Genomic DNA, 20,239 nt, shown 5'->3' on the forward strand with positions numbered 1-20,239 from the left:
GAAAAATTACTTTTATGCAACATGTTCCACGGGTTTGATGTACGTATAGTACAAAACAGACGATAGAGAAGGAATTTTCTCATGTACCTTTTTGCCATATCTGTGATCTTTGGTAAAGAGTAAATACCCCTCTTTGTTGTCTTCATGGGTTTCAATATGAAAATCATTCTCATGAATATCTCGATAACTGATCAGGGTACGTGATGAGTCGGGATACAATAAAGCATCCTCTATCGTCACTTGTGTACCACTTGGGAGGGTGAATATGGCATGTCCAGTACCACAATCATTGTATCGCGTCCAGCGAAAGTTAGAATATCTCCATTCATCTTTTTTAGAGTTTGGAAATATTTATCTCCCTCAGTATGGAGTTTGTGGTACCATTGTCCACAAGGCATAATTCCTCTTCCATCGGATTGTCACCATAGAAAAACTATATAAAACGAAAGAATTTTCAATAAGAAAATCTTATGTTAATACATAGAATACAATCTTATTATATCAAATGTGTAATACAATATAATATGATACAAAGACAACAACAAACTTATGTTCTTATTACAATCATCACAAATGGACAAAATGAAGTAGATCACTAAGGAGGTCGAGGGACTACTCAAAGTCGCCAAACACATCGTTTGAGGTGTACTCAAGTAACACGGCCTCCATTTCAGCAGGGTCCTTAAGTGGATAAGGAATCATGGCGTTGCTTGGTCCAAGAGGAACATCGTGCTAAGCACCAGCTTCATTTTTGCCATGTGGATGAAGGTTGAAGTTGGCTTCAAACCTTTTCCCTTGAGGTGCTTTGCGTCCCTGAGATTGCTGGTACAACATGACCAGATGCTTGGGCATTGAGCACTTCTTAGTAGAATGCAAGTAGCATCCGCACTTGTTGCAAAGTTTAGATTTATCAAACTTTGGCTTTGTAGTGCCTTTTTCCTTGCCCATGTTTCTGAATTTTCTGTTCCCATGGCGCTTGTGCTTGTGCTCAGGATTGGAATGTTTACCTCGATAGGTACCATTAAACTTTTGTCTATTCGCGACATTCCGATGAACTTCAGGTAAAGGTTGTGCCCCAACTGGGCGCTGGGAGCCATTCTTAGCGAGTAGCTCATCATGCTTTTCAACCTGAAGTAACATGTGAATAAGTTTGGAATAGACATTGTAGTTGCGAGCACGGTATTGCTGTTGGAGGATCCTATCCGAAGAGAGCATAGTAGATCCAGGGGGCGGCGGAGGGCCGCGTTCAGGGGCCTCGGGAGCGACATGGAGGCCGCCTCCAGCGGCGCGGTGGCCGTATCCTGCGGTGCGTCCAGTGGCGCGGGGGCCGCGACAGGCGCCACGTCTAGCGACAGGACGGTTGAAACGGCGAATGGCTTGCATTCGGTGCCGGGATTGACGGTGGCCTCCAACCCCATGGCGACGAAGGGTAACAAGGCGGTAACGGCGACCGTCCTCGCGGATCAGGCGGAGGAAAAAGGAGGTGAGTGGCGACATCTCACCGGCGCCAAACGCTTGTCCACTTCTCTGTTGCTCTTTTTAGTAGAAACTAAGTGCTGATAACGTGTTTCGAATCAAACAGATTGCGTATCATTCATTGATGATTACAGAAAGTATATATATCTCCTGAAGAGTCACAACTCTCTAAAGAGGCGTCGGTCCTGGAGGACACGACGGTTCTAGAAGAAGAAGCGCCCGTGCGGGTGTAACCGCACGACGGTTTGGGCAAGAGGAGATTCCTCCCTAATTACATATTGTAATTAATCACAATAGAATGGACGGGGCTCGTTTCACCGCTCTCTCTCACCCCTTGGTTGGTTCTATGTGTCCACGTGGCATGATCTTGGGGATGATGTTGGTTCTGTGTGTCCACGTGGCATGATCTTGGGGATGATGCACGGTCGAGCATCGGCCGCTCGCGACGATCAGATTGCGCGCGTGTGTCTCCCAGCGCTTGGGTTATTATCATGAGGTAAAGTTAAAGACTTGCCACATAAGCAAACTTGTATTGGGATATGTGATTGTTGGAAATATGCCCTAGAGGCAATAATAAATCAGTTATTATTATATTTCTTAGTTCATGATAATCGTTTATTATCCATGCTATAATTGTATTGATTGGAAACACAATACTTGTGTGGATACATAGACAAAACACTATCCCTAGTAAGCCTCTAGTTGACTAGCTCGTTGATCAAAGATGGTCAAGGTTTCCTGGCCATAGGCAAGTGTTGTCGCTTGATAACGGGATCACATCATTAGGAGAATCATGTGATGGACTAGACCCAAACTAATAGACGTAGCATGTTGATCGTGCCATTTCGTTGCTACTGTTTTCTGCGTGTCAAGTATTTGTTCCTATGACCATGAGATCATCTAACTCACGGACACCGGAGGAATGCTTTGTGTGTATCAAACATCGCAACGTAACTGGGTGACTATAAAGATGCTCTACAGGTATCTCCGAAGGTGTTCGTTGAGTTAGTATAGATCGAGACTGGGATTTGTCACTCCGTGTGACGGAGAGGTATCTCGGGGCCCACTCGGTAATACAACATCACACACAAGCCTTGCAAGCAATGTAACTTAGTGTAAGTTGCGGGATCTTGTATTACGGAACGAGTAAAGAGACTTGCCGGTAAACGAGATTGAAATAGGTATGCGGATACTAACGATCGAATCTCGGGCAAGTAACATACCGAAGGACAAAGGGAATGACATACGGGATTATATGAATCCTTGGCACTGAGGTTCAAACGATAAGATGTTCGTAGAATATGTAGGATCCAATATGGGCATCCAGGTCCCGCTATTGAATATTGACCGAGGAGTCTCTCGGGTCATGTCTACATAGTTCTCGAACCCGCAGGGTCTGCACACTTAAGGTTCGACGTTGTTTTATGCGTATTTGAGTTATATGGTTGGTTACCGAATGTTGTTCGGAGTCCCGGATGAGATCACGGACGTCACGAGGGTTTCCGGAATGGTCCGGAAACAAAGATTGATATATAGGATGACCTCATTTGGTTACCGGAAGGTTTTCGTGCATTACCGGAAAAGTTTCGGGCTCATCGGTAGTGTACCGGGAGTGCCGGGAGGGGTGCCGGGGACCATCGGGAGGGGTGTCACGCCCCAAGGGGTCTCATGGGCTATGGGAAGAGATAAACCAGCCCCTAGTGGGCTGGAATAAGTTCCCACTAAGGCCCATAAGGTTTGAGAAGGAAAAAACACAAGGTGGAAAGAATTTCCAAGTGGGAAGGTGGAATCCTACTCCAAGTAGGATTGGAGTAGGACTCCTCCACCTCCAATTTCGGCCAAACCTTTAGGTTTTGAGGCTGCCTCCTCCCCTCCCTCCCACCTATATATACGGAGGTTTTAGGGCTGATTTGAGACGACTTTTCCATGGCAGCCCGACCACATACCTCCACGGTTTTTCCTCTAGATCGCGTTTCTGCGGAGCTCGGGCGGAGCCCTGCTGAGACAAGGTCATCACCAACCTCCGGAGCGCCGTCACGCTGCCGGAGAACTCTTATACCTCTCCGTCTCTCTTGCTGGATCAAGAAGGCCGAGATCATCGTCGAGCTGTACGTGTGCTGAACGCGGAGGTGCCGTCCGTTCGGTAATAGATCGTGGGACTGATCGTGGGATTGTTCGCGGGGCGGATCGAGGGACGTGAGGACGTTCCACTACATCAACCGCGTTCACTAACGCTTCTGCTATACGATCTACAAGGGTACGTAGATCACTCATCCCCTCTCGTAGATGGACATCACCATGATAGGTCTTTGTGCGCGTAGGAAAATTTTTGTTTCCCATGCGACGTTCCCCAACAGTGGCATCATGAGCTAGGTTCATGCGTAGATGTCTTGTCGAGTAGAACACGAAAATTTTTGTGGGCCGTGATGTGCGTTTTGCTGCCCTCCTTAGTCTTTTCTTGATTCCGCGGTATTGTTGGATTGAAGCGGCTTGGACCGACATTACTCGTACGCTTACGAGAGACTGGTTTCATCGCTACGAGTAACCCCGTTGCTCAAAGATGACTGGCAAGTGTCGGTTTCTCCAACTTTAGTTGAATCGGATTTGACCGAGGAGGTCCTTGGATGAGGTTAAATAGCAACTCATATATCTCCGTTGTGGTGTTTGCTTAAGTAAGATGCGATCCTACTAGATACCCATGGTCACCACGTAAAACATGCAACAACAAAATTAGAGGACGTCTAACTTGTTTTTGCAAGGTATTCTTGTGATGTGATATGGCCAACGATGTGATGTGATATATTGGATGTATGAGATGATCATGTTGTAATAGATAATATCGACTTGCACGTCGATGGTACGGCAACCGGCAGGAGCCATAGGGTTGTCTTTATAACTAATGTTTGTGCTTGCAGATGCGTTTACTATTTTGCTAGGACGCAGCTTTAGTAGTAATAGCATGAGTAGCACGAAAACCCCGATGGCGACACGTTGATGGAGATCATGATGATGGAGATCATGGTGTGACGCTGGTGACAAGAAGATCGTGCCGGTGCTTTGGTGATGGAGATCAAGAAGCACGTGATGATGGCCATATCATGTCACTTATAAATTGCATGTGATGTTAATCCTTTTATGCACCTTATTTTGCTTAGAACGACGGTATCATTATGAGGTGATCTCTCACTAAAATTTCAAGTCGAAATTGTGTTCTCCCCGACTGTGCACCGTTGCTACAGTTCGTCGTTTCGAGACACCACGTGATGATCGGGTGTGATAGACTCAACGTTCACATACAACGGGTGCAAAACAGTTGCGCACGCGGAACACTCGGGTTAAGCTTGACGAGCCTAGCATGTGCAGACATGGCCTCGGAACACATGAGACCGAAAGGTCGAGCATGAATCGTATAGTTGATATGATTAGCATAGAGATGCTTACCACTGAAACTATTCTCGACTCACGTGATGATCGGACTTGAGATAGTGGATTTGGATCATGTACCACTCAAATGACTAGAGAGATGTACTTTTTGAGTGGGAGTTCTTAAGTAATATGATTAATTGAACTAATTGTCATGAACATAGTCTAATGGTCTTTGCGAATTACGATGTAGCTTGCGCTATAGCTCTACTGTTTTATATGTTCCTAGAGAAAATTTAGTTGAAAGTTGATAGTAGCAAACTTTGCAGACTGAGTCTGTAAAACCGAGGATTGTCCTCGTTGCTGCACAAAAGGCTTATGTCCTTAATGCACCACTCGGTGTGCTGCACCTCGAGCGTCGTCTGTGGATGCTGTGAACATCCGACATACACGTTTCTGATGACTACACGATAGTTCAGTAAAAAAATACTTAATGGCTTAGAAGCAAGGCGCCGAAAACGTTGTAAAACGTCACGGAACATAAGTGATGTTCTAAAGAGATGAAATTGTGATTTCATGCTTGTGCCCTTGTTAAGAGGTACGAGACCTCCGACAAGATTCTTTGTCCACAAAGCACAGGAGAAAAGGCTCAATCGTTGAGCATGTGCTCAGATTGTCTGAGTACGACAATCGCTTGAATCAAGTGGGAGTTAATCTTCTAGATGAGATAGTGATAGTTCTCCAAAGTCACTGCCACCAAGCTGTGAGAGCTTCGTGATGAACTATAACATATCAAGGATACATACAATGATCCTTGAGCGATTCGCGATGTTTGACACTGCGAAAGTAGAAATCAAGAAGGAGCATCAATAGTTGATGGTTTGTAAAACCACTAAGTTTCAAGAAAGGCAAGGGCTAGAAGGGATACTTCGTGAAACGGCAAAACAGTTGCTGCACTAATGAAGAGACCCAAGATTAAACCCAAACCCGAGACTAAGTGTTTCTGTAATGAGGGGAACAATCACTGAGGCGGAGCAACTCAAGATACTTGGTAGATAAGAAGGCTGGCAAAAGTCGAAAGAAGTGTATTTGATATACATGATGTTGATGTGTACTTTACTAGTACTCCTAGTAGCACGAGGGTATTGGATACCGGTTCGGTTGCTAAGTGATTAGTGACGCGAAATGAAAGCTACGGCATAAACGTAGACTAGCTAAAGGCGAGGTGACGTTACGTGTTGGAAGTGTTTCCAAGATTGATATGATCAAACGTCGCACGCTCCCTCTACCATCGGGATAGGTGTTAAACCTAAATAATTGTTATTTGGTGCTTGCGTTAAGCATGAACATGATTGGATCGTGTTTATTGCAATACGATTATTCATTTAAAGAGAATAATGGTTACTCTATTTTCTTGAATAATCACCTTCAATGGTTTATTGAATCTCGATCGTAGTGTTACACATGTTCATGATATTAGTGCCAAAAGATACGAGTTGATGATGATAGTACCACTTACTTGTGGTACTGTCGCTTGAGTCATGTTAGATAAATTGTATGAAGAGGCTCCATGCTGATGGATCTTTGTACTCACCTGATTTCGAATCACTAGTGACATGCGAATCATACCACATGAGCAAGGCCTTGTTTTCATTGAGATGAAATAAGATAGTAACTTGTTGGAAGTGATACACTTTGATGTATGCAGTCCAATGGGTGCTGAGGCACGCAGTGGATATCATTATGTTCTTACTTCACTGACGATTTGAGTAGATACAGGAGTATTTACTTAATGAATCACAAGTCTAAAATGTTGAAAAGTTCAATTCCGTTTCAGAGTGAAGTTCGTCGTAACAAGAGGATAAACTGTCTACGATATGATCATGGAAATGAATATCTGAGTTACGAGTTTTGGTACACAGTTAAGACAATGTGGAAATTGTTTCGCAGTTCATGCCACTTGGAACATCATAGTGTGATGATGTGTCTGAACGTCATAGCCACGCACTATTTGGTATGGTGCATACTATGATGTCTCTTATCGAATTACCACTATCGTTTATGGATTATGCATTAGAGACAACCGCACTCACTTTAAATAGGGCACCGCGTATTTCCGTTGAGATGACACAGTATAGACTGAGGTTTAGAGAAATCTAAACTGTCATTTCTTGAAAGTTTGGGGTTTCGACACTTATGTGGAAAAGGTTTAGTCTGATAAGCTCGAACCCAAAGCGGATAAATGCATCTTCATAGGATATCCAAAAAAGTTGGGTACATCTCCTATCTCAGATCCGAAAGCAAAGTGTTTGTTTCTAGAAACGGATCCTTTCTCGAGGAAAGGTTTCTCTCGAAAGAATTGAGTGGGAGGGTAGTAGAACTTGATGAGGTTGTTGAACCATCACTTCAACCAGTGTGTAGCAGGGCGCAGGAAGTTGTTCATGTGGCGCCTACACCAAATTGAAGTGAAAGTTGATGATCATGATCATTAAGCTTCAAATCAAGTTACTACAAACCTCGTAGGTTGACAAGGTCGCGTACTGCTGCAGAGTAGTACGGTGACCCTGTCTTGGAGGTCATGTTGTTGAGCAACAGTGAACCTACGAGTTATGGAGAAAGCGATGGTGGGCCCAGATTCCGACAAATGGCTGGAAGCCATGAAATCCGAGAGAGGATCCATGTGTGAAAACAAAGTGTAGACTTTGGTAGAACTACTTGATGGTCATAGGACTATTGAGTGAAATGGATCTTTAAAAGAAGACAGACGATGATGGTGATAAGTCACTATTAAGAAAAGCTCGACTTGTCGCAAAGATGTTTTCGACAAGATCAAACAGTTGACTATGATGAGACTTTCTCACTCGTAGCGATGCTAAAGGTCTGTTAGAATTATGTTAGTTGTTGATGCATTATTTATGAAATATTGCACGTAGGATGTCAAAACATTGTTTTCTCGACGGTTTCCTTGAGCAAACATTGTATGTGATACAACCAGAAGGTTTTGTCGATCCTAAAGATACTAGCAAGTATGCAAGCTCCAGTGATCCTTCAATGGACTGGTGCAAGCATCTCGGAGTTGGAATATACAATTTGATGAGATGATCAAAGATTTTGGGTTTGTACAAGGTTTATGAGAAACTTGTATTTCCAAAGAAGTGAGTGGGAGCACTATAGAATTTCTGATAGGTATATGTGGTTGACATATTGTGGATCAGAAGTAATGTAGAATTTTTGTAAAGCATACAAGGTTGTTTGAAAGAAGTTTTCAAAGGAGTACCTGGATTACGCTACTTGAACGTTGAGCATCAAAGATCTATAGAGATAGATCAAAAGCGCTTAATAGAAGTTTCAACAAGATGCATGCCTTTACAAGTTTTTGAAAGAGTTCAAAATAGACCAGCAAAGAAGGAGTTCTTGGTTGCGTTGTGAGGTGTGAATTTGAGTAAGACTCAAAACCCGACCACGGCAGAATAAAGAGAATAGACGAAGGTCGTCTTCTATGCCTTAGCCGTAGAATCTAAAGTATGCCATGATGTGTACCGCACCTGAAGTGTGCCTTGACTCAAAGTATGTTGAGAGGTACAGAGAGTGATCCATGATTGAATCACTAGCAGCGGTCGAAATTTATCCTTAGTAACTAATGGACTAAGGAATTTTTCTCGATTATGGAGGTGGTTAAAGAGTTTGTCGTAAAGGGTTATGTCAATGCAAGCTTTGACACTAATCCGGATAACTATGAGTAGTGAAACGGATTCGTATAGTAGAGTAGATATTTGGAGCATTTCCGAATAGCACGTAGTAGCAGCATCTATAAGATGACATAAAGATTTGTAAAGAACGCACGAATCTGAAAGTTTCAGAACCGTTGACTAAAACCTCTCTCACGAGCAAGACGTGATCAGACCCCATAACTATATGGGTGTTGGATTCGTTGGAATCACATGGTGATGTGAACTAGATTATTGACTCTAGTGCAAGTGGGAGACTGTTGGAAATATGCCCTAGAGGCAATAATAAATCAGTTATTATTATATTTCTTAGTTCATGATAATCGTTTATTATCCATGCTATAATTGTATTGATTGGAAACACAATACTTGTGTGGATACATAGACAAAACACTATCCCTAGTAAGCCTCTAGTTGACTAGCTCGTTGATCAAAGATGGTCAAGGTTTCCTGGCCATAGGCAAGTGTTGTCGCTTGATAACGGGATCACATCATTAGGAGAATCATGTGATGGACTAGACCCAAACTAATAGACGTAGCATGTTGATCGTGCCATTTCGTTGCTACTGTTTTCTGCGTGTCAAGTATTTGTTCCTATGACCATGAGATCATATAACTCACGGACACCGGAGGAATGCTTTGTGTGTATCAAACGTCGCAACGTAACTGGGTGACTATAAAGATGCTCTACAGGTATCTCCGAAGGTGTTCGTTGAGTTAGTATAGATCAAGACTGGGATTTGTCACTCCGTGTGACGGAGAGGTATCTCGGGGCCCACTCGGTAATACAACATCACACACAAGCCTTGCAAGCAATGTAACTTAATGTAAGTTGCGGGATCTTGTATTACGGAACGAGTAAAGAGACTTGCCGGTAAACGAGATTGAAATAGGTATGCGGATACTAACGATCGAATCTCGGGCAAGTAACATACCGAAGGACAAAGGGAATGACATACGGGATTATATGAATCCTTGGCACTGAGGTTCAAACGATAAGATCTTCGTAGAATATGTAGGATCCAATATGGGCATCCAGGTCCCGCTATTGGATATTGACCGAGGAGTCTCTCGGGTCATGTCTACATAGTTCTCGAACCCGCAGGGTCTGCACACTTAAGGTTCGACGTTGTTTTATGCGTATTTGAGTTATATGGTTGGTTACCGAATGTTGTTCGGAGTCCCGGATGAGATCACGGACGTCACGAGGGTTTCCGGAATGGTCCGGAAACAAAGATTGATATATAGGATGACCTCATTTGGTTACCGGAAGGTTTTCGTGCATTACCGGAAAAGTTTCGGGCTCATCGGTAGTGTACCGGGAGTGCCGGGAGGGGTGCCGGGGACCATCGGGAGGGGTGTCACGCCCCAAGGGGTCTCATGGGCTATGGGAAGAGATAAACCAGCCCCTAGTGGGCTGGAATAAGTTCCCACTAAGGCCCATAAGGTTTGAGAAGGAAAAAACACAAGGTGGAAAGAATTTCCAAGTGGGAAGGTGGAATCCTACTCCAAGTAGGATTGGAGTAGGACTCCTCCACCTCCAATTTCGGCCAAACCTTTAGGTTTTGAGGCTGCCTCCTCCCCTCCCTCCCACCTATATATACGGAGGTTTTAGGGCTGATTTGAGACGACTTTTCCATGGCAGCCCGACCACATACCTCCACGGTTTTTCCTCTAGATCGCGTTTCTGCGGAGCTCGGGCGGAGCCCTGCTGAGACAAGGTCATCACCAACCTCCGGAGCGCCGTCACGCTGCCGGAGAACTCTTATACCTCTCCGTCTCTCTTGCTGGATCAAGAAGGCCGAGATCATCGTCGAGCTGTACGTGTGCTGAACGCGGAGGTGCCGTCCGTTCGGTAATAGGTCGTGGGACTGATCGCGGGATTGTTCGCGGGGCGGATCGAGGGACGTGAGGACGTTCCACTACATCAACCGCGTTCACTAACGCTTCTGCTGTACGATCTACAAGGGTACGTAGATCACTCATCCCCTCTCGTAGATGGACATCACCATGATAGGTCTTCGTGCGCGTAGAAAATTTGTTGTTTCCCATACGACGTTCCCCAACAGTGATGTTACTACCTAAGCTAGTCCTACTAACTATAAGTAGTCTAATAGAGGTCCGATGGAAAGCCAAAATCGGAATCCGATTCCTCGTGGTGACCACAAGTGTAACTGTCCAGTATCCGCAATTGCTGGAGCCCGGTCAAGTGGACATGCACACCTGAAACATGCGAAGCTCAAGCATGCCGTCGGTGGTCCAACGTAAACTTAGGGCCAGTTGGTGATATGGTTACATCTGCTACATACATCACAGTGTTAAACGATAAGTGCTATATGCTATAAATGTGTCACCGGAATACATCATCTACATGCGTCACAGTGTTGATGCAAGCAAGAGCTTATATCAACTACTCTCTCCATCCATGAAAATGTATACTTCTGCTTTTGAACTAAGTCATTTTGTTTAGACTAGCAATATATATGATACTTTCTCCGATCTAAATTATTTGAATCAATTTTTTCTACATACGAATACGAATGTATCTAGACATGTTTTATGACTAGATATATTCGTACCTAGACAAATCTGTGTTAATTAATTTGGGTGGGAGGGAGTATCAAACTTACAATATCGCGAAACTACTTTTCAAAATGGATTTACTGATATTAATTTGGTATCACAAATTTTTCTATATTTTCTAATAAAATTTGTCAAATGTTTTCTTTTACTAAACACAGAAGTTAAAACTATGTACTAAGGGAGTAAATAGCAGTAGTACGTAGTAGTACTTCGTCCGTCCCAAATTACTAGTCTTAATTTTCTTAGATATGCATCCATATTTAGACACCTTTTTTATCTGCATACATTTATATTTAGATAAATCCGAGACAAATAATTTAGAGCAGAGGGAGTACTACTCTACTCTGGTTTTTTCTTCAAAATGGAGTATGAGTCTACTCAAACCCTAATACTGCATCCGTCTCAAAATTCTTGTCTTAGGTTTGTCTAAAAATAAATGTATCTAAGTATTAAAACATGACTAGATATACATTCATATCTAGACAAATTTAAAACAAGAATTTTGAGAGAGAGGGAGTAGTAGTTAATTGTGCAGCCAAGCAGCACTCCATTGTAAAATTATAACCTAGCAATTCATGCAGGAAGGGCCACTAAATTGCAATATATTCCGCACGTACTTTTAGCATGTGTTATGGGCTTACTAAAAGTTAACTTTACAAGAAAAAAATACATAGCAACTATAATACAAAATTCGTATAATATGGAGTAAAAAAACTACTATTATAATACCAAACCCTATTACCTTATGGCACCTATTTGCCATAATCATGTAGATAAATTTCTAATATCATAATTATCAGAAAGATCACGAGGAGTATTGCTGTGTAGGACAAGCGGTAAAAATGGACAAAAATAAATATCTTTATTTTCATACCACATTTGAAGTATATTGCGGAACAATCGATCGACAACGAACAATAGAGTAATGATGATACCTATATACCTGCTACTATAATCATCTACGTCCACCTGCTAAATCTCCCGAAGAAGATTGTGCAAATTCGAGGCAAAACAATGCAAAAAACAAGCATGATTCAGGTTGATCCTGATGGGTATCCTACAACGTCTCTCAGCGGAAGATCCGGGGCGCCGACTCCAAGGCAGATTCCGTCTCAACGGAAGATCCGAGGCGCCGACTCCAAGGCAGATTCCGCTAGCACCGTGGCTTCGTCCTTCACGTCCTCTCCCGCCTCTCCCGCGTCCCACGACTCGGGCTGCGCCATGTTCCAGCCTAGGCTACGCGCCCGACCCACTAAGTCTGTGTGGTCGCCCTCCACTCCGACAAGCGGCACACAAGCGCGCGTGGCTCGGCGCCTCCTTGTCCCCGAGGAGCCCAAATCCTCTGCGTCACCATATCATGATGCTCCTGTTGGGAAAATACAGGTCTTCAAAATCTATTAGCAAATTAAAATGTTACATCGATGTTACGATTTCGATATTCCTTTCTATGTGCTACAGGAGAAGCTAACAATTTGCGTGATGCGCTGGAAAAAACGGACTACCGCGATGTATGAGGAATTTGCGGCACCAATGAAAAACAAGAGATGGCATTTCGTGCCTCCAAACTATGGTAATAAAATTATTGACTACACATGGGTTTATAGAATCAGAAGTCATGCCAATGGTAATATACACCGTTATAAAGCTCGCTTGATCGCAAATGGATTTAAGAAATGTTATGCATGGGTTAGGAACATACATTTAGTCTAGTTGTTAAAGTCGTTGTCAGTATATGAGTTGTTTTGTTGAAAGAAGTCAGATATGATGATATGTGTTCATGTCTATGTGTATGCATGATATCATAGTTACGGGTTCCTCTAGTTATAGCCCCCTCAACGATAATGCACGATTTGAGTAATCATTTTGCAATGAAAGATTTGTGATATTATCATTTCTTGTTGGGTATTAAGGTTAGGAAAAATTTAGCATGGTTTAGTTCTCAGACAAGAAAAATATGCATCAGATTTGTTGGCATCGAAAAAGCTCTCCGACGATGATGGTGATCCTCTTGGTTCTGAAGATAGTATAAAATATACAAGTATTGTGAGAGCTTTACAATACTTAACATTGACACGACCTTAGACAAGAAAGTAGAGTTACACAATAAAATGGAAAAAAAATGTTGTGATGCATGCATATCCCTAGCTATTAGTCCTCCTCCGCCCTATCGAGCTTGCCTATCATGGCGCCCCCGTCCAGGATGCTGCCAAACATGGCGGCCTCGAAGAGATAGTTCACCTGCCAGGCATGGTGGCTTGCATGGGCGACGAGCCAGACCATTTCGTCGATGAGGCCCTTGGAGAAGAGGTGGACCATTTGCAGGCGCGAGGATTCAATGAGGTGTTTCTCACGCTGCTCGTCCACCTCGCCCTTCCGGACGTACTCCAGCGGACCGGTGACAATGGAGGACCAAAGGGCGGCAAGCAGTTCTTGGTCTTTTAGTTTTACTTTGAGGAAGCGCCGGACGTGGTCGCAGGTTTCTTCGCCATTGCACGCGTACTCAAGGTCAAGGGGCCTGCTGAAGCCGGTGGTGCGAAAGTCGGTGTCGAAGACCTCGTCGAAGTCGGCCTCGCGTTGGGGCTGCGCCGGGGACTTGCGGGCCTTGGGCCATCCAAGGAGGGCGCGGCGGAGGAACATGTGCCGGTCGTTGTGCAGGTGCCAAGTGTACAAGGTGATGCACATCCGGGCCACAGGCTCATGCCACCTCTGGGTGTACATCCGAGCTCCCGTGGCAGCGTAGGCGTCGTAGATGGCCCGAAGCGCCGGCTCGCTCACGACGCCTGAGGCGGCGATGTCGGCCACGTTGAGGAACGAGTTCATGACCTCGGAGTTTACCAGGTCGCTGCCCACATCGATGACATCGGTGCCGGGAGAGCTGAAGACCAGGTCGCTCGTGACGGCGCCAACATCGAAGCCCCGGGCAATTGCCTCAGCCCCCATGCCAAGGATGCTGCTCTCGCATAGGGATATGACCTGGGCGGCCCGGCGGTCCATCTGCGCCGACCGGTCCTTGAGGAGCGTCTTGTGCGCCGCCTCCAGCGCGATCTTGGCTCGGATGTAGGACGCGCCTATCGCGACGGCCTCGCGTCGCTGCCGGCCACCAGGGGTTCGTAGCGAGCGGGCGTCGGCGAGCCCATCGTGCAGGAGGCGGCTGAACGAGGGGAACGCCTTGTGGTACCCGTGCTCGTAGTAGAATGCCATGTCCACCACGTAGTTGGAGAAGAGGGTGCGCACGTCGGAGGCGCCAATCAGCAGGTTCGCCATGCCGCTGCCAGATAGGGCGTTGGTTGTTTTCATCGCCTCAGGCCAGTCGGTGGCGCCCAGCAAGGCGAGAACCTGCGGCGTGGCTTGGATCAGCCCGGCGCCCTTAGTGGGCAGCATGTTGCCGATTGCGTGTTGCGTGCTTTTCCACAGCGCCAGCTCCGGTGACAGTCGCAGCTGCACCACCCTGGGCCGCGCCCGCACCGCGTCCTCCTTGTTTTTGTTTGGGGCGCCACCGCCACCGCCATCAATGCTAGCAAACAACTCGGCGAGCATGTCTTCCGCCTCACGAGACAGCCTTCTCAGATCCGTCATGGCCCCCTTGCCGACCAAGGACCTCGCCGCCGAGTAGCCCGTGTACAAGGGGAAGCCTCCATCTTGCCGCTTCGCCAGCCGGGGGCCGGAGAAATATGAAGGGATTGCAAGTGCAACTAGCCCGCTGCCGCCACCGCCAGGGACAGCGTCCTTCTCCCTCACGACCTCAATGTCGAGGCCATGGAGAGAGCAGCCACCCCAGGTTGGGGTTGGGGTTGGGGTGGGTGGTGCCTCCACCTCCACGACGGCGCGACGAGTCCAAGCGAGACTCAGCATTTCTTACTATATATATATTATGCAAGTAAGTAAGTAATGGACTTGTCGTGCTGCTTGCCAGCCTTGTGTATTCCCCAGCAGCTTATATAGAGCTAGCCATATCAACACAAGGCTGGCTCTCAGTGGTTTTGTACAAGATTAAGCTTGTGGTACGGTACTGGCTCTCAGTGGTTTTGTACAAGATTAAGCTTGTGGTACGGAACTAGCTAGCTACGTATACAGACTAGCTAGAGAGACACACACGTTGGCAATGTGTTTATATATTTCACTACGTACGTTCTTCTTATTGTATCACTTTCTCGCCATGGCTAGAAATTAAGTAAGGAATGCCAGGATTGCATTTGCACGCCCTTGTGGGCGCGTGGGCCATTGACGACGGACGGCCAGACGGCGCCGATCGAGCAGGACGACGACGGCCAAGCCAAGACGTACGTTCTTGCAGTGCAGGTTTCCTTGTCCATCTTGGTACTACTCAGGGTCGATGGTCCTGATGATGGGCATAATCTGCAGGGTCCTCTCCGTTCACACAACTAGCTATAGCTATATTTAGTAAAATGCCCACGTGTTGCCATGCGCTTTTCAGTTATTGTTCTGATTGCACTCTTTTTTTATGAATGTTGGTAATTGCTCAACTCGTGGACACTAGTGCTACGTCCATCCGTCCCAAAATCTTTGTCTTACATTTGTCTAGAAATGAGTGTATTTCTTCTTCGAGATAGAAAATAAGATCCAGATTTTAATTAAAATATTAAGTTTGTAGTGAATAACAAATATTTTAAAATCACCAAGATAGATTACTTCAAATTTTTTTTTTTAAGAAAATCACATTCACACGGAGGAAAAATAGGAATCATGTCTTCATCAAAACCACGAAATGTGCCCACATAAAAGGATATACTCATACCCTCCTCAAATCCATAAGCATGGCATAATTCTCTGCAATTTGCACAACCAAAATATGTGTGATATATTTCATTGTACATCCTAGCTTTGAAAACAAAACAATGTTTCCTCATCAGGTAAACAATCCTCTCATCCACGTCATCTCTCTCTTGGACATGCAGCTTATATATCTAGCACAAAAAGACTTGGGATGCACTAGTTGAATTTAAAAAAAAACAGAAATTACACGTTAAAACTAACAATAATCTCGAGACATGTTTAGTTAAGAAGGTATTATGCGCAAGAATTACCGTATAATGTTTGTAGCCCTCTTTGAGTGTTAGCAAGAAGTACCTATTCTCCTCTAGATGAGGATCGTCGCGTTGTCAAAACAATAAGGGCACTCGGGGATCCCATCAAGTTCATCCTCATTCATCCGTCATCACTACTGGAATTCAGTTATTTGCCGTCTGCCAGATCTTTGTCGTCTGCTGGGTGATGGCAAAGAGTGTCTTTGCCGTCAGCTTCCACAAAGCGAACGGCAAAGAACTGGCTGATGGCATAGAACGTCTTTGCCATCAGTCACTTCTTTGTCGTCAGCCGCAGACGGCAAAGAGCCGCACATCAGACGACAAAGCTACATGTGGGGGCCACCTGACTGCTGGGACGTTAGGTCAAACTCGAGTCTCTTCTTTGCCGTCTGCTAGCGGACGACAAAGAGTCCAGAGACAGACGGCAAAGAGTCTAGACTCTTTGCCGCCCGCCAGCAGATGGCAAAGAGATAACGTCTGTAACGGCTCCACCCACTCTTCCACTCCTCTCCCCGACGCCCACCGCCGCCACCACCGTCGCCGCCCCACCGGCCCTGTCGCGCCGTGATACGTCCATTTTGCATCATGCTTTTATATTGATATTTGTCGCATTATGGTTGTTATTACACATTATGGTACAATACTTATGCCTTTTCTCTCTTATTTTATAAGGTTTACATGAAGAGGGAGAATGTCGGCAGCTGGAAAAGGAGCAATTTTGAGATACCTATTCTACGCAACTCCAAAAGCTGTAAAAATTAGCGATGAATTATTTTGAAATATATAAAAAATACTGGGCGGAAGAAATACTGGAGGGGAGCCCGCAGTAGGTCCAGGCGCGCCTGGGTGGCTCGTGGGCCCCCTGTTACCCCTCCGGCTCCCATCTTCTGCTATATAGAGGATTTCGTTCCAGAAAAAAAATCAAGAGAGAGTTTTCGGAAAGAAACGCCGCCGCCACGAGGCGGAACTTGAGCGGAACCAATCTAGAGCTCCGGCAGGGCCATCCCGCCGGGGAAACTTCCCTCCCGGAGGCGGAAATCGTCGCCACCGTCATCACCAACACTCCTCTCATCGGAGGGGACTCGTCTACATCAACATCTTCATCAGCACCATCTCATCTCCAAACCCTAGTTCATCTCTTGTAACCAATCTCCGTCTCGCGACTCTGTTTGGTACTTGTAAGGTTGCTAGTAGTGTTAATTACTCCTTGTAGTTGATGCTAGTTGGTTTACTCAGTGGAAGATCATATGTTCAGATCCTTAATGCTATTCAATACCTCTCTGATCATGAACAATATTATGCTTTGTGAGTAGTTACGTTTGTTCCTGAGGACATGGGATAAGTCTGGCTATAAGTCACTGGGGTGCGTGAACGGGGGTGGGGTGCATAGCCACAAGGAGGAGCGGGGTGTTCGGGCTGGTGACGCCCTCGCTCCTATCGTCATCAGGCGCGGGCTTCTCGGACGGTGCCGCCGTCGGGGCCTTCCTCGGCCGGTGCCGGCCCCACGACGGGATCTCTGGCCGCCCCTGTTGCTGCTGTTGGCCCGCACGATGAACGACAGGTTTGCGAGAATGGAGGCCACCTCCAGCTCATGCTCGCCGAAACCCTGCTCGCGCTTGCTTCCGCTCCTAGCCGTTGTGGCCGCCTTGTATCTCGGCGAGCGAGCGATGGATTGGATGGAGTTCTTGGGAGGAGGCGGAGGATTGGTTTGGTTGTTGTGGTTTAATAGAGGGGTTTTGTTGTAAAAACCGAAGCGTTCACAATCACTTAAAAAAGAATTGCGGGTGGAATTACCATAAAGTAGAAAGATTATTTTGCAACAATATTGTGACGGTAAGAGGATAGAAGCGATCCGTGTTTAATTTTTAGATAAAGTTATCACTACTAGGGAAAAACTTATAGGCAGGAGCCAAGTAGTAGCGGTGGAAAAAAGCAAGCGCTACTGCTACTTAGTAGTAGCGCTGGATATCTAAAGCGCTACTACTAGGGTCCATATCAGTAGCGCTTTATGTATTTCAAGCACTGCTACTAAAAGAGGCCACCGACAATAGTAGTAGTAGCAGCGGGCGCTTGTACAACGCGCTACTGCTAAGTGGAATTGCAGTAGCGCTTGGTCAGATCCAGCGCTACTGACAAGTTAGTAGTAGCTCCGGTGCGGATCCAGCGCTACTGCTAGATTTAGTTAACCGGCTAACTCGATCCCCTCTCCCCCACTCCTTCCCTCTCCGTTCGACCGACCCTCTGTCCCTCTCGCCTGTGATCCATCGCGCTGCTTCTTCCCTCTCCGCCGCTGACCCCCTCCAAGCACCGTCGTGCCACCTCCACACGTCGCCGCCCCCTCCAAGCGTCGTCGGGCCACCTCCACGCGCCGTTGGTCGACTACCTCCCCTCCCGCTCTGGTAAGCCCCCGTCCCCTCCTCCCTACCGCCTCGCTCGCCCACCCTAGCTCCACACCGCACGCCTCCCCCTGTCGTGGACGCCCCCGTTGACCGTGGACGCAACATTTTCACCTAAAGTTTGTTCAAAGGTTATTCAATCCATCTAAAGTAATATTTGTGGATAGGAGATAGTAGTAGTGTTTATTAGTAATTTTGGTATGAGGATCTACCAATGCATCTAGGGGTTAAGAGACTTAGTGAAGATGGGGTGGTTGCTGACCTAGGGCATGTAAGGTTGTTTGGAGGGAAATTTTGCAATATGATTAGGCATGAGAGGTTGTTCATAATATTCTCTGTTTTACCCCATCTTTTGTACTTGTTCATTGTTGCTATATTCAAGTGTCCTATGTTTTGCCGGAATATTGATTCATTTCCGTTCCGAAAAATTTTAGGCACTCCATATGTCCACTTTTTAGTAAATGTCATTGTCCAAATTTTCTCTATTTTAGGAAATGTCTGACGACGAAGAGGAATTCGTTATGTGCGAATAATGCCAAGACAAGCGCGGCCTTTGCGACACGCCTGACCTAGTTGATGATAGGCGCTTCAGCATCATGCTCGATGAGGACTTTGAAGTGGGTACAGTAAGTCACAACGACAAGTTTTTTTCGTAATTAAGCATGACTTCTTTTGCTTCAACTTATAATTTTTATTTTTTACTATTCTACTAGCGTATCCCTGCCATGCAAGACATTATGTGTTGGATAAGATTGGTTTCAGTACTGAAATAAATATGGAGGTAAAGATAGTTCACTTGAGGACCGAGCATGGTTATACTTTTGCCGTAAAATTGTACAACGCACACACCTACTGCTTTTTTGAATGCAAAACTTGAGTAGCACTATGCAAGGCTTATGCATTTGAGTCTAATATGCTTATCACCTTTGATATTCGTCCGGAAGATGAAATTGAAGGTAAGGTCGATGTGCAGACGCCTCCAGTTCTTCCATTATGTGAGTTTCTCAACCACATTTATTAAGTAATTTGTATTGTTTATTTAAAAATAGTTGACAACTTATTTCCATTGACAGCTTATTTTCATTCTTCAAAAAATGTACGGAAAATGGTAGACAGAACCTATTACTACAATGATGAAGCAGAATTAACTTGTAAGGAGAAACAACATCTTGTCGCATTTATCAATGATCTTGAGAATTACAATACCTATCAGCAAACTCCCCAAAATTATGGTCAATATGTGCCACTAGTGCACGTGGTGAACTACGGTAACATGCATGGAGATTGCATGGTAAGATTTTCTACTATTACGACATCCATGCATCTTTTGCATAAATTCTTGTAAAACTAAACTACATTGCTAGCAACCAAGCTAATACTATGTTTTTCAACAGAAAATCCCGCAAGATTGTGTGCCTCATCTGATGTTACCAAGAGGTCGCGTTGATGTTATGATGATACGACCAACACAGCCAGGTCAGCCTAGGTATCTGCATCACTCCTGTCCATACCGGATTTCTAAAACCGATGAAGTCATGACAATCAAAGATTGGAAATAAATGTATGGTCAATCATAGAGAGCTACTTGGTAGCAACATTATGCGTAGCCCAAGAATTGGAGACAAGATGATCTCCATTCTCCATAATG

General features: G+C 45.4%; 1 protein-coding gene across 1 annotated transcript; it reads right to left on the bottom strand.

The window, feature by feature from the left end:
- Positions 1 to 13,298: 13,298 nt before the first annotated feature.
- On the bottom strand, positions 13,299 to 15,002 carry LOC123397466. The gene has a single exon (XM_045091991.1). The coding sequence runs from the start codon at positions 15,000 to 15,002 to the stop codon at positions 13,299 to 13,301; it is 1,704 nt and encodes a 567-aa protein (XP_044947926.1).
- Between the last annotated feature and the right edge of the window lie 5,237 nt (positions 15,003 to 20,239).

The sequence above is a fragment of the Hordeum vulgare genome, chromosome 5H (genome assembly GCF_904849725.1).
Source record: "Hordeum vulgare subsp. vulgare chromosome 5H, MorexV3_pseudomolecules_assembly, whole genome shotgun sequence".
Taxonomy (NCBI): domain Eukaryota; kingdom Viridiplantae; phylum Streptophyta; class Magnoliopsida; order Poales; family Poaceae; genus Hordeum; species Hordeum vulgare.